The sequence below is a fragment of the Echinops telfairi genome, unplaced genomic scaffold, assembly GCF_000313985.2.
Source record: "Echinops telfairi isolate 266 unplaced genomic scaffold, ASM31398v2 ScPeMD7_23;HRSCAF=83, whole genome shotgun sequence".
Taxonomy (NCBI): domain Eukaryota; kingdom Metazoa; phylum Chordata; class Mammalia; order Afrosoricida; family Tenrecidae; genus Echinops; species Echinops telfairi.
In genome coordinates, this window is record NW_022103920.1 from 84,852,420 (window position 1) to 84,866,616 (window position 14,197).

Here is a 14,197-nt window from a genome sequence, read left to right on the forward strand (position 1 = left end):
GAGAAAAGGAGGTGATACCAAGGGCTCACATTGAAAGCAAATGTTTAGAAAATAATGATGGCAAGACATACACAAATATGCTTAACACAATTGATGAAGAGCCTCCAATAAAATGATCTTTAAAAAAAAGAACATGAGTGATATAAAGAAAAAAATAGAAGCAATCCAATGGGTATCATAGTAGAAATGATAAAAAAAAGATGATGTGTTTATAGAGAAGAATAACTACATAGTAGTTAAAATTAATGAACTACATCTAACAATTCTATGAAGCCCAGGCTCTGCACAAGGGCACTGAACCAAGGGGAGGAGTAGGGACTGATGCTCAACCCACACCACAAGGCCTGACGCAAGCCTACCTTGACCTAAAGAAAGGAGTGCCTTCGAGTCACCTGAGGGCTGTTCAGGGCATGCAAAAGTCAGTCACAGAATACACATTCATTATGATTCCATCACTATCACGTTCCAAATCATGGAAAATAAACTACTGTTCAGAAATTAAAACTCGAGGTTAAACAGTTTAATAGCGAAAAGCATGCTGATAAGATGCACAATTCAGGATTCTAATTTTCTCTAATCAAAGGGAGCAGAAAATAGAGTCAAAGAGAAGCATGCGAGAACTTATTTAAAGGGTTTGTCTCTTAAACCGGGTGAAGGGTACCTACCTGTAGGCTCCATGGACACTTTAACACTTTAAACCTTACTTGTATTTTATAAACAGATTTAGTGTTTAATTTTTTTTTAAAGACATCTTTTATATCCAAAGATCTTAAACTGGGGTAAGTTTAAGACACTCAATGCCTACAGGCAAAGTTGTAACGTGGGTTTTCATAACATGTATAGTCTGCCAATTTCAAAAAACGTTCTACAAACAGTGGTGGCATGTCCTCAAAGTCCTTACTAAAGTAATGTCTACATAATAGAATGATAACTGTACAAGTTTAAAATAGCTATTTACATGGTTTCTGACTAATTACAATAGTTTTAGCATCATCGGCTTTTTAATTCATATAGTTTAAGACAGTTTAAAATGTTAACCAATGTCTGGTCCACATGCACATAAGTATGGATGTTTAGTATTTCTCATCTATATTTCTAGCATGTGATTGTATTCATACACATTTGTATTTAAATACATGTGAGTGCACGTTTTAAAAAAGACAGATAGAGACAGATGAGGCATCAGGAAGAGAGAAAAAAAGGAGGAAATTTTAAGGTCTTCACTTAAATCAGTGGTTCTCAACCTTCCTAATGTTGCAACCCTTTAATACAGTTCCTCAACGAAAATAAAATTATTTTCATTGCTACTTCATAACTGTAATTTTGCTACTGTTATGAATCGAGCGATCCCTGTGAAAGGGTCATTTGACCCATGGGTTGAGAACCACTTTATTGAATATTGCATGACGGATGAAAACTGAATTTCTGGAGAGCTGTGGACCTATCTTGGGTATCTAAAACTATCTTAGGAAGGCATGGTTTTACCACATCCCTATTGTTTAATGTTATTTAATTAAAACAACTATTTTTAAATCAGCCTATTTAACATGCAAGAAGTTCCCTCTATTTTCTTTCAATTGAGAAAGTGGGGTCATTTTAATCATGTTAAAAATTAAAAATAACACCTATGAGAAAAAATATATATATAAGCTGATATATATCAGCAATCTCAAGTGATCATATCAAGTAGTGAATTATCTCAATCCATTTACGCTACATGAAAGCTTTCAACCTACAGTACAGTATTCAAATTCAAGAATATTCACAAATGTAACATTACAATTTTTATACTCTAATACATTACACCAGAGTTTAAAAGTAACATAATAAGATTATGAGTCACCAAGTTGTATGAGCCCCCAATAAAAATTAAAAAGGGGGAAGGGTGATTATCAGTAATTAAAAATATGTTCACAAATAAAACTATTTTAAAAGAAAATATGTCATTTAAAAATCAAACTGATGCTCTTCATTATGAAGTGTTGATTTCAGGCTATACTCTTAAAGCAAATGATCAACCAGCAACAAGATTATATATACTATGCCAATTTTCAAAATCAACTAAGGATACACAGAAGAGTTGTTCTAGTTTGTTAATTTCCTCCTGTAAAAATCTATATCAATATAAAACTTATAAGCACCTATTAGTATTTTATGATCAAAGTGTTCACATCACATTGCAAAATCTTTATACCTAAATCCTATTTAGCCAATTTAATATAACAATTACTTAATACCTCCATATACAAGTATATTAAAAAATGGTCTAAGATATAAAACACCCTTATACCCCCCCCCCCACACACACACACAACCACCAGCACCCTAACAATAGGACATTAAGTTCCTGAGGAAAAATTAAAGTGGAATTATTATATTGTGTTAACTTTTCAATTTTGAAGACAACAATCAAGTTTCATAATTAGAATAAAATTGCTATTCCACTGTCTATTGCTATACTGCTATAATTACATATATACATAATCTGAAAACTGTAATTTTGGACATTACTAAATATCATAAAACCTATACTCCTGCTACCTAAAAACTAATACTTGACATAATAATAAACTTTTACAATTTCATTAGGGGATCTTTTTGCCTTCTACATGGATGACAATGTGATTTCTTAAAGGGTATTAAATAATGATTCTATTTCTAGATGATCTAATACTAAGCCATCTGTGAATACATGAGATAAACAAAATCCTGTATGTGCTCGTGTGTAAGCAGACCCGAATAGCAGCCCAGGCACCTAATTTTACCACAAAAACTCCATAAAAATGTGCTGAAAAACTCAGCTTATACATGATAAGTACTTGACTCTTTTACACATAGTGGGATTTGATTTACTAAGATACGCTAGTTTCTTAAATTCTATATTCATGACTGAAACAGACTTAAAAATTTCTCTCTTCACAATGCCTCATCAATTTAAGTATCAGAATCATCCACATCTCGTTAAATGAACTGGGAAGTAATTCTTCTTTTTCTTTTCTTTTTTTCTATTGTCTGGAAAAGTTCATACAAAAATTGAGATTATCTGCTACTGAACCTTTGGCAACTCATCTTTAAAACTGTAAGTGCCTAATGTTTCTGAAGTAAAAAGAGTGTTTTTTCTTATTTACCACTGCTTCATTTTCTTTAAGAGTTACAAAATCATTCAAGTTAATTATTTCTTAAATTGGTCCTGAAGCAATCTCCTAAGAATTGGTCTATTTCTACCTTCAGCAATTTGGACAAAAAATTCCCCAGCCCTTCAAGGTTGGCACGCCTTTCACCTGAATTTAAGACAGCGATCGACCTACCCGGAGAGTACTCAATGACCTAAGTCCGTTTGGTTTTGGTTTTGATATGTAGTAGTAAGGAAACTGAGAATCTTACAACAGGTCTAAAAGGAACTGGAAAGAAATATTCAAGGTACCACAAAACTTTAATTGCGACTTTTGACACAAAGTCGTAGCAATGTATATAGTTCAGCTACCACTTACCACCAGACACAGGGGCATCCATGAAAACCGCTCCCATTTTCTCAACTTCCTTAGCCAATTCTTTTGAAATTGATGGATCAATAGTACTGGAATCTATTAGTAAGGAGCCTTTCTTCACGTTCCTAAGTATATTAATAAAAATATTTATGGCTTACAACTTGGAATAAATATTTCACATTTCCTAAATATTTCACTTATAGAATCAGAATTATTAAACAATGCTAGATATAAAAGTCATCTTTGGTTTAGTATTAAAGGCATTATTAATTAAGATTGAATTTTTCATTTATTTTTAGGTCAATTATAAGATAAACCCAAGTTCTTTCAAACAAAAACAATTTTTTTTCATCTATTAAATTCTGGTTTCAGGTGATTTGCACACTGACAACAATACTACGCATGCAATTTAAAATTCATATTAACTTTAAAAGTACTATGTGAGACAACTTAAAACTTGTTTGTATAGTGTTATTTTAAACAAATAAAAAGAATTTGTTTTGTCTTTGACAAACAGTATTACAAATGTCATTTCCATGAGGTAGAATAAACATAACCAACTGAAATCATGCCATTTGCTTTTTTATTTATTATTTATCTGCCATTTGCATCAGGGTGGCACATTAGAGACAAATAAGTCTTCAAACAAGTAGAAAGAAAACAGACAAATGGACCTGGAAAGCTCACAGTTGGATCAAGTCTTTCTGCTCTTTATTATAAAGACTGCATATATACATGTATACATACATATAGAAATTCTTTTTATCTATTATCTTTTCATTCGATTTTTCTATGATTCTTTGAAGTCCCTCAGTATGATACATGTTTAGACACACGTTATTACACACACACAAACACACAAACTAATGCAGTTTTCAATCTTCTTAAAACTTTTCCTTGATTGTCTGATGTCCTTTGGGAAAATCTAACAAGATTACCTCTTTGGAACCCACAAAAACCATTGTCAAAGCCTTCTCAGCTGACCTATCAGCTTTGAATTGAACTAGTCCAGCAGATCCCCTCAGAAGCCACTCTTTGGACTGGACTTTTTTTGAAGAGACCTTAATGAGATTAAAGTAAGTGAATAATGAGAGAACTGATCTGTGCTATCCACTGATCACAGAGAATGTTTAAACATATCGTATTTGAAATAAACCACATGTGTGTATGTAAACCGGCATTCTAGTAGCAATGTTTTTGACTTACCTTTGTGTATTTATGTACGTGCGTGCGTGTGTGTGCATAAAGGGAAACAGTCTTTCATCTTATATTTTACATCAATATTTTCAAATCTATAAACAAACTGTAGCAAAACAATTTGCTATGTGTACCCTAAGTACAGAAGATAGATAGATAGATAGATAGATAGATAGATAGATAGATAGATAGATAGATAGATAGTTCCCTACAATCTAAAAGGCAGGGAGATTATCTTCACTGACTAGAAACCTCTAACATAAATTATAATGACTATGCCTAATCTTTAATTCAAACTGTCCAAAGCTGTCACCACAGATACGCTAGCCCAGATGACACACGATCGTAGTTATGACTGGGAAAGTCGAACTGAAGACAAACACTGAAAGGGGGAAAGGGAGCTAAAGACTTCTAAAAATAGAAGTGAAACCTTGCAAGACAGCAAATGAGACTCAAAGCAGTTTAAACAACAATTTTAGACATGAATTGAGGGGGTTCAAAAGCGATGTTTGGGTATATTCCAAAGAAAAGAAATAACATGCAGAATTTCAATTTATGTAACTAAATAACCAAATAATTAAATAACCAGACCAACGGCCAGCAAGTCGATTCTGACTCATAGCGACCTATACAGGGTTTCCAAGGCTATAAATCTCTCTGAGGCAGATAGCCTCGTCTTTCTCCGTGGAGGAGCTGGTTGGTATGCACTTCTTAACCTTCCAGTCAGAAGTTCAACGCTTACCTGGCAGCACTACCAGGGCTCCAGTAACCTAAATAATAAGGACTAAGTTTACTAGCCCTCTGTGATATTAATATTTTAAAGATCTTAACTCTTTAAAACAAATGGGAAATTGCCTCTAACATTACACATGTGTTAGGAGTGGGGAAATAATTCTGGGGAATAAAAAGAACTACCTATGAGAATCAAATTATAGTTCAAGGTTAAAACCACACTCTTTCAAAGAGCTTCCTGGTAGCCAGCTACCATAGGCCTCGTGTCTTGCCACACGTTTTTAGTAACTTTTGTCTGAGAGGCAGAGCAGAGCTATAACTGGAAGAGAGAGTAGGTAATGGGGCAGCAAGAGCTCTCAGGACCACACACACACACACTATGGGTCTGTGGGTCCCATCCAAAATGAGTTTTCAACCTTGCTTGAAAATCTAAACATTTAACTTATCAGTTTACTGCCTAATCTCCAGTGTCTTTTGCTTCTAAATTTGCTCACTTTCCAAAGCAACCTAATTTCCTCAAACCTCAAGCTCCAAGTACTAGTTTCATGAAAGTAAACACTTTCTCTTAGCTTTTTGTAGGTTTACAGGGCCTACAAGTTTCTCTAATGAAACTCAACAACAAAACAAGTTCAAAATAGGAATCAGTAAGAACTGAATGCGGCTGGGAATTCAACCCCTGTGATCCCAACACCACCAGTAAGTAGCAGTTAACCTAAAGATGTTCAGAGCCAAGTCCAGAGAGGCTAGGGAATTTTTTTAAAGAGCTACTGTTAGCCTGCTATTTGAGTTTCCCAAGGCTCTCGCTGCAGATGGACATAACCCACAGAACGAGCAATAACTTTTTATGATACAGTAAAACCTGCAGAAGCTGGAACTTTTGTAAGGTGGACACTTGACAGAGAAGGGCAACTCAAATGTTTCCCACTACTAGCGAGCAAAAGAAGGGTCACAGGCTGCAGCCCGTCCGCGGAAAGGAAAGGCGTGGGGGCCTCAGAGGAACACACAGCCCGGGGTTCCAGGCCTCACAGGCTTCAGTGTGTGATGAAAGATTAAACAATGGTGCTGCTTCCACAGCTTGCTTTTATTTTTCATGGAAACTTCTTCCTGAATTTCTATGAGCCAAAGACAAGTGTGCATATAATGCTAAAGTTTAATATGCAAGCTTTAAAGGTAAACTAAGCCTGTTACCAGTGAAAAGGCAAGTCTAATGCAAAAGAGAGAAGAAAAAAACAACGTAGCCCCAAATGTAGGTTAGTGAGAAAGAACAGTGACAGCCTTCCCTAACTTTGGTGAAAACCAAGCCTTTTATAATGAGAGAGAAACCAGTGTGACGCCATTCACTTTCCGAAATAAGAAAGCAGTGCAGAAAAGGTGTAACAAACAAAATTTAAATTTTCTAATAGTGCTAACAGATATGAAACTCAAAAATTATCGTAGCAAGACCCACACTGAGAAATACGTACTTTAGAATTCCATTTGCTCCAGAATAAACTTCTATTGCATTCATACTGGTCGGAAGCATTGTAATGATTCTGTCCGCTTTTTCGGCGACATCAGCGGGGGAAGACACTACCTGTAGAACAAAAATCACAGAGGCACATGCATTATTGAAATCAAAAGGCAAGTGTCTCCGAGAGCACAGGCAGGGCCCACTCTTGATGTGTGTCCACACATGACAATGAGGAAAAACGAATGCTTGTATGCAAATGTGACCAAAACAACAAGAAAAAAACATAGACACTGCCTAATGCAGCAGTTCTCAACCTGGGGGTAGCGACCCCTTTGGGGGGGGTGTCAAATGACACTTTCACAGAGGTCACCTAAGACCATCGGAAAACACATATTTCCCATGGTCTTAGGAACTGAGATACTACCCGTCTCCAGGAGGGTCCGCGCACATGCAGATATGCCCACATACGAGCACCTGGCGGGAAGACTGTTACCCATGCTACACCATGCTTCAAGACAAAATTTCATATATTTGTCATTACAAGTACATACTTCACAATATATAATTACATATTGTTTTGTGATTAATCACTATGCTTTACTTATGTTCAATTTGTAACAAAGAAAATACATCCTGCATATCAGATATTTACATTATGATTCATAACAGTAGCAAAATGACAGTTACGAAGTAGCAATGAAAAGAATGTTATGGTTGGGGGTCACCACAACATGAGGAACTGTACTAAAGGGCTGCAGCATGAGGAAGGTTGAAAGCCACTGGCCTGAAGTACAGAGCTCATTTCTTAAACACACACAGAAACAGTTTCCATGGAATCAAATCTGTTTACTTTAGAAAGTGTGACAGAAGCAGGCGGAAAAGGGCAAACCTCAACCATCCTGAGAACCGACACTCTTCTCCTGGGCTCCTCCAGGGTACAGACTTTTTGGTATGCACTTTGATTAAGAAAAGCATTCTAGAACAACAGGGTGGGTAGCCCAACTGAAGGATTCAAAAGTGATGTGGTGGGCAGCAAAATCCCCAAGGAAACTAGTTCTAGTCCCACCATCTCCAGTTTCTATTTTCATGGGGAGAAATGCTAAACTTGTATCAGAAAAGGTCAAAGATCCCAATGTCCCCCCACAGAGGCTCTGAGAAAAGCAGCCCATGTACATTTCTATAAGAACACTGAGGGATCACAGCAAGGAATCACACCCTGAAAAAAGGACAAATTTCTTAAGTTTCTTGCGGGAATTTGTGCTGTTGAGAGCACTGATGTGGGGAGAACTGAGAAAGCTAACACCTTGTGAAAGTGTAATGCCCTAGCTCCAGAAGAACACCAAGTATGAACGCGTGTGCACACACCATACCCACTACCGCCGCCGCCACTCTCGAAATGATGCTCACACAATAGAGAACGAAGTAAAATTCAAAGCAAGCTAAACAACATGAGTCCCACCATGAAGACTGGTAGTCAGAGCTGCCAGAATTCACCTGAGAATTATCGATTGAAGAGAGACATACCAATAGGCATCAAAGCACTCCCTCATTTAACCTTCACTTCGGTAATGACCATGACACACTGTCAAGAACCATTGCTCTGGCCATTCTCAGTTCTTATATGGTCATTCATTCCTCTGTTCCCCTAGCTCCTTGCACAAACACTCACATATATACCTTCATCCACCTGCCAGTCAACAACAAAGGAAGTCAGAAGAGCTGAGGGTTCAATCCTTGACTCAAACTCTCCTTTCATAAAAGAATCCATCACTCCAATCTTCACCAAAGCTCCTCTAACGTCCTTTCTCCCTTTGTTAAAAACAAAAACAAACAAAGCAAAAGACTATCAGGCAGACAATGAATATTTTGCTACAGAGCAACTGACATATGTAGTAGGAAATGAACATATTTTCTACTAGAAAATGTGACGTGATGATGTAAACACCTTAGGATTGGGAATGACTTTGCTTCCCTTGTGGAGGAAGTTCACCTGAGATTTCCTTGTCTGTGATGTAGTTGATGGAAGTGAAATAATAGGAAGTTAAATATAGTGTCTAATCTAAATATTATGAACTAGAAGGTCTGCATTTCCATTTCCCATGAGACTACTCATTTCTAAATCAAAGTCTAGACAAACGCAACTTTAACATAAAGTAATTTCATAAACCATCCGTTAAAATTTCTGACAATCAAGTGTCTTATCTCTCCGTATACAGAAAATGGCATTAAACTCGTCAGAGCCTAGAACAATAAAAGGTATTTTCTCTTTCGGTAGAGAAAGGCAGTGCAGCATCTTAAGAGTCACAGGAAGGTACATCCAACAAGTGTATTTTGATATGTAATGGCCACCTGACACAATTAAGTCTACGTAGGGGAAGGTGGCATGTTTGGGGTTTTATCTGTCAATTTCCAAAGAAATGCTTAACTCACATTCAGTGCCATCGAGGACAGAGTAGAGCTGTTCCCCAGGGTTTCTGAGACTAACTCTTCACAGGAGTCGAAAGCTTCGTCTTTCTGCTGTGAAGGCTGGTGGTTTTAAACTGCTGACCTTGAGATTAGCAGCCCAATGCATAACATGAAAGCCTTTCCAATACACAAGATGTAAAGAGGCAACCTTCTCTTTTTACTCAAGAAAAACAAAGCTCAGTATGATAAGGAAATAGGAAAAAGAATAGGTGGTCAGAGTCATAATTCCCTGTTCTGGGATGTTACCAAGAATAAAAGTTACTTAAAGAGCCCATCCTGTACATGCCTGACTTAAGTAAACAGTGGCATACCTCTCAGCGGCCTTTCCTTCTACTGCAGCTCGATCTCTGAGATCAACTCGACTTCACAGTTTCTCTTAGATATTGAGAAGACCTTCCACGGAGGGAAATTCAATTCCATCTGAACAACTGCTTGAGAAAAGCCCTGCGGGGCATCAACAACTAGCCCACAGACCCACAGGTGCTCACGACTCCATGCTCCTTATGCCCGTGAACTACCTGGCAGTGCCAAGTCATGCCAACTGTCAAGCTCGTGGAGTGACTAAGCAGCTTCCTGTGCCTGCAGCCTCTCATTCTGGAGAGGCGTGGATTGCCAGTCCTGCTAAACCTCTATCTGAGGCTACCTCGTGGTGCTGGAACAGAAATAGCACAAGTGAACGGCTTTAACAAACAAACACGTTCTCTCTTAGTTTAGGAGACTAGACATCCAAATTCTGGCTGCCAGCTCAAGGGGAAGGCTTTCTGTCTCTGCCAGTTCTTGGGGGGCATCCTTGTCCCCTTTCAACATCTGTGAGCCTGGCCTTCTGAGTATGTCCTGACATCGGTCATTCCTCTGGTGTAGGTTCTCAGAGCAGGGAATGTGGGGTGGAAAGGAGGAACCGATTACAGGAATCTAAGTAATGGCCTCCTCCCTGGGGGATCAATAGCAGAGAAGAGGGCGGGGGTAGACGTCAGACAGTGTAACATATGACAAAATAATAATAATTTATGAATTAAGAAGGGTTCATGAGGGAGGGGGGAGGGAGGAGGGGAAAAATGAGGAGCCGATATTAAGGGCCCAAGAAGACAAATGTTTTGAGAACGATGATAGCAACAAATGTAAATATGTGCTTGACACAATGGATGTATGTATGGATTGTGATATGAATTGTACGAGCCCCCAATAAAATGATTTTTTTTAAAAGAATGAAGGCCAAGGTCAAGACAGAGAGCAGTTCCCAATGTCTCTACGATGTTTAAAAGGCCACAATCCCAACGAGGTGTCATCAGGCTACCACTTGATCGACAGGTTGAACTCCAACCCTACTTCCACACAGGTACCATCAAATTGACAAAAATCTAATTGCAAGAATTTTCAACAACTGATTTCTTGGAGGTCGATCACGAGGTCCTTCTCCCATGGCTGTCTTTGGGTGAACTCTAGCCAGCAACCTTTCAATTAGCAACCAAGCATGCTAACTATTTGCACCAGCTAGGGACTCCTGTGAAAGGGGCGGACAGGAGGGAGGAGCTTCTGCAAGGGCTCAGCATCAGCAGGACTCATCAGCAGGGATGCAGAAGACCTGTGCAGTCTGGGCCATGGCTTTTCTTTACCCCCCACTGACCTTTTGACAATTCCAATGGTCTCCTTCATCCACTAATTCATCTGAATTAAAATGACTCTGATTTTTTTTCTAATATCTCAATGACTACAGGAGACTGGCTCTGGTTTTTGAAATTTCTTGCAGTCCGTTTCTCTGGATTTAACTTTGGTTCATCTGCATGTCAATATACCTCCCTCAGTGGCACATGTACAATATACAGCGAAGAGAGCTGTGTGAAAAATTAAAGACAAAATCTGCTTTGCTGCAGGTCAGGGGTGGTCAGCGGGGTTCACGATTCATCTGAGGACTGCACCTCCTTTCTACGTACTCAGTAGAACGGCTGGCCTAGATGCTTATAGAGAAAGCTTTGCTCCTCCTTCTAGACAAGAAGTCGCCTAAATTAAGTTCAGCGCTGCTTCCAAAGGGTAACAGAAACTTGCAAAGATTAATGTGACCTTGTTAAACTTACCACTCGGTATTTTTTAATCTTTCCAAGTAGAAAGATATTTTCAAAATTATACTATACTTGGGCGGGAGGTGTGGGGGGGCAAACAAAACATTTTGTGCCTGTATCTTGAAACATTTGGCAACAGTGAGGGAGCCTGTGCAGCAAAAGGTGCCTAAAGCTCTCATCTAACAAGACTTGAGTGGAGGCCAAGAGAATCACTTAACCCAACCAGGTCAGCCTTACAACCCAAGAACAGTACAACGGTTTTCAAGTTTTTAAAGAAAAAGAGAGACTCGAACAGAGACCAGTGCAACTAGAAAGTTCACACAGAGTTCAGGGGAAAATGCCACTATCTTTTAATTCCATTTTCCATGAATTTTTGAAGCCCCTTGCATATTTTGGGTTTTTTGTGGGCTTTTTTTTAAATGACAAATTTAATTACAAATTAGGCTGGGGTGGGGGAGTGGTTACAGCTCAAACTATCAACTCTGCATTCAACAGTTCAAGCCACTCATCAACCCCACCCCCACCCCATCTGTATTCTACAGCACCCACTTCTGTAGTTTCTCTTCTCCCTCGTAAGGCCCTCCATCCTCTGTTACACCCAAGTCTACACCTGTCAGCCTTCTAGTCTGGTGTTTCATCTTCCCACCCTTCATCCGTCCCTTGGGAATCTCCAAAGTCTGTTTCTTTTGGCATGCAAGTCTGTCTTGGTGTTTATCCTTAAAGTAGTGAGCTCACTTGTCCTTTTGTGACTGACTAACTTCACTCAGCATAATGTTCTCCAGGCCCATCCATGTCATGAGGTGCTTTGTCAGTTCATCATTGTTCTTTAGGGAAAAGTAGAATTCCACTGGATGTCTGTACCAAAGTTTATCCATTCTTCTGCTGATGGGAAAATGCGAGCTGTTTGCAACTTCTTGCTTACTACTGTGAACAGTGCTGTGACAGATACGGGAGTGCAAATGTCTGTTCCCGTCATATCTCTTACTTCTTTTGGGTACATACCCAGCAGAGGTATTTCTGGATCCTATGAAATCTCAGTATTCCCAGTTGTTTTGGAGTGGCACCGTATTGCTTTCTATGGTGGTTGTACATATTTACAGACCCACCAGCAATGTGTATTTCCTTACTCTTACACATAGATATGTAAACCACTACCAGGTCAAAACATCAAATAGACATGTTACCCAAGAAAATAATATCCATCTCTTCAAATAACTACTAATCAACTCATTCAAATTTAGTATCAACTCAAACTGCTTTCCATTCCTGAAGATGGGAAAAGGCCACCTTTCTCAGATCCCTAATGAAGCAAATAACTGATCAAATCCCACAAATAAACCTTCCAAGTGGTTACTTACTGACTCATGTCATTTGAAAGCCTACTGAACTCAGAATTTTAGTATAGATGTAAGTGGTCAGTGCACACAGCTGGTAAATGAGAGCTGGAAAGCTCAAGTCCACCAGCAGTGCTTGGAAGGAAGGGCTGGCAATCTACTTACCAAAAAACAATCAGTCATTAAAACCCCACGCACTGGAATCAACTCAATGTCAATTGGTAAGGTAAGAAGTAGACATAAGCAGACACAGCCTTCCTTGCAAAAGTTCAAGACCACCCTCACATCCGCATACAACATGTAACCCAGGGAAGGGAGGTACAAGATACCCAAGTCTGCAAATGGTGGCTCAGTGCCTACGCTTCTCAGTGTTTATTTTCAAGTCTATTTTCCAGAAGTTGACTGTTATTATTTGATTTTTCCTCACTGATTTGCCCGATTTCTCAGAAATGTATTTAGTAGTCTCCCAGCTCTGGGATTCCATTCCACCATGTGATAACTCTCTACCTTATATAAAAGGATTTACCTTCCTATCTAGATAAAACAAAAACTCTAGATTCAGTTACTGATGCATGGCTTCTAGTCATGTGAGTTACTGATAAAGTTTAACTAATCCATGCAAGTCTTAGCCAACAGATGCTATTACCAAGTACGATAAACTCCAGCCCCCAAACTCTTGAAACATGAAGGACATCCTAAAATGAACACACTAAAGACCAATCTGGGGAGAACTTATGCACAAAATGCTTCCATGTGGTGTTCATGGTCAACATTCACACACATTTTCTACTTGAGCCTCAGTCTCTCGGTACAGGGGGTCATACGTCACTCCCGTTTTAGCAGTAAGCATACCAGCTAAGGTGAAGTAACCTGACTCCACCGAGACAACAGGTATCGGAGCTGGAGCTTGAGAGACATTGACTATCCCTAAGCTTATTCTTGTCCTAATACCCGTTGTGTTTCCCATAAGTAAGAGGCTACTGCCACCAAACCACCTGTGTTAACAGCCTAATACATACAGCTCCTGCCTTGGAAAAACTGATGGCGAGCCAAAGCAAGCCCATCTGACCAAACCAGGAGATCTCTAAGTCACCTGCCAAAGAATGCTGTTATCATTAGCTTCCTTGGTAGAAGTCATCCCTTGGCTCATGGCAACTCCATAAACTACAGGATTGGATTGTTGTGATTCATGGGATTTTCAATGTCTAATTTATGAAAGTAGACTACCAGGCCTTTCTTCCTAGTTTGTCTTAGTCTGCAAGCTAGCTGAAAGCTATTTAGCATCACAGCACCCAAGAAGCCTCCAATGACAGAGGAAAGATGGCTGCCCTCCAAGTGCATTGGGAAAAAACCCTTATCACCCTCATGGAAAAGAAAATAAGCACTACTGTCCTCTTGCCAAGAAATAAAACCAAAATTCCCAATGTCATCAAGTCAAATTCTAATTCATACAGAACAGAGCAGAACTGCTCC

General features: G+C 38.9%; 1 protein-coding gene across 1 annotated transcript in view; it reads right to left on the bottom strand.

The window, feature by feature from the left end:
- HIBADH (3-hydroxyisobutyrate dehydrogenase) overlaps positions 1-14,197 on the bottom strand; it is a 115,230-nt gene that overhangs the window by 88,753 nt on the left and 12,280 nt on the right. The window contains exons 3-4 of the mRNA XM_004702743.2: positions 6,881-6,990; positions 3,492-3,613 (exon numbers count right to left, since the gene is read on the bottom strand). Coding sequence (XP_004702800.1) covers positions 3,492-3,613; positions 6,881-6,990 — 232 coding nt within the window. The remainder of the gene's footprint in view (positions 1-3,491; positions 3,614-6,880; positions 6,991-14,197) is intronic.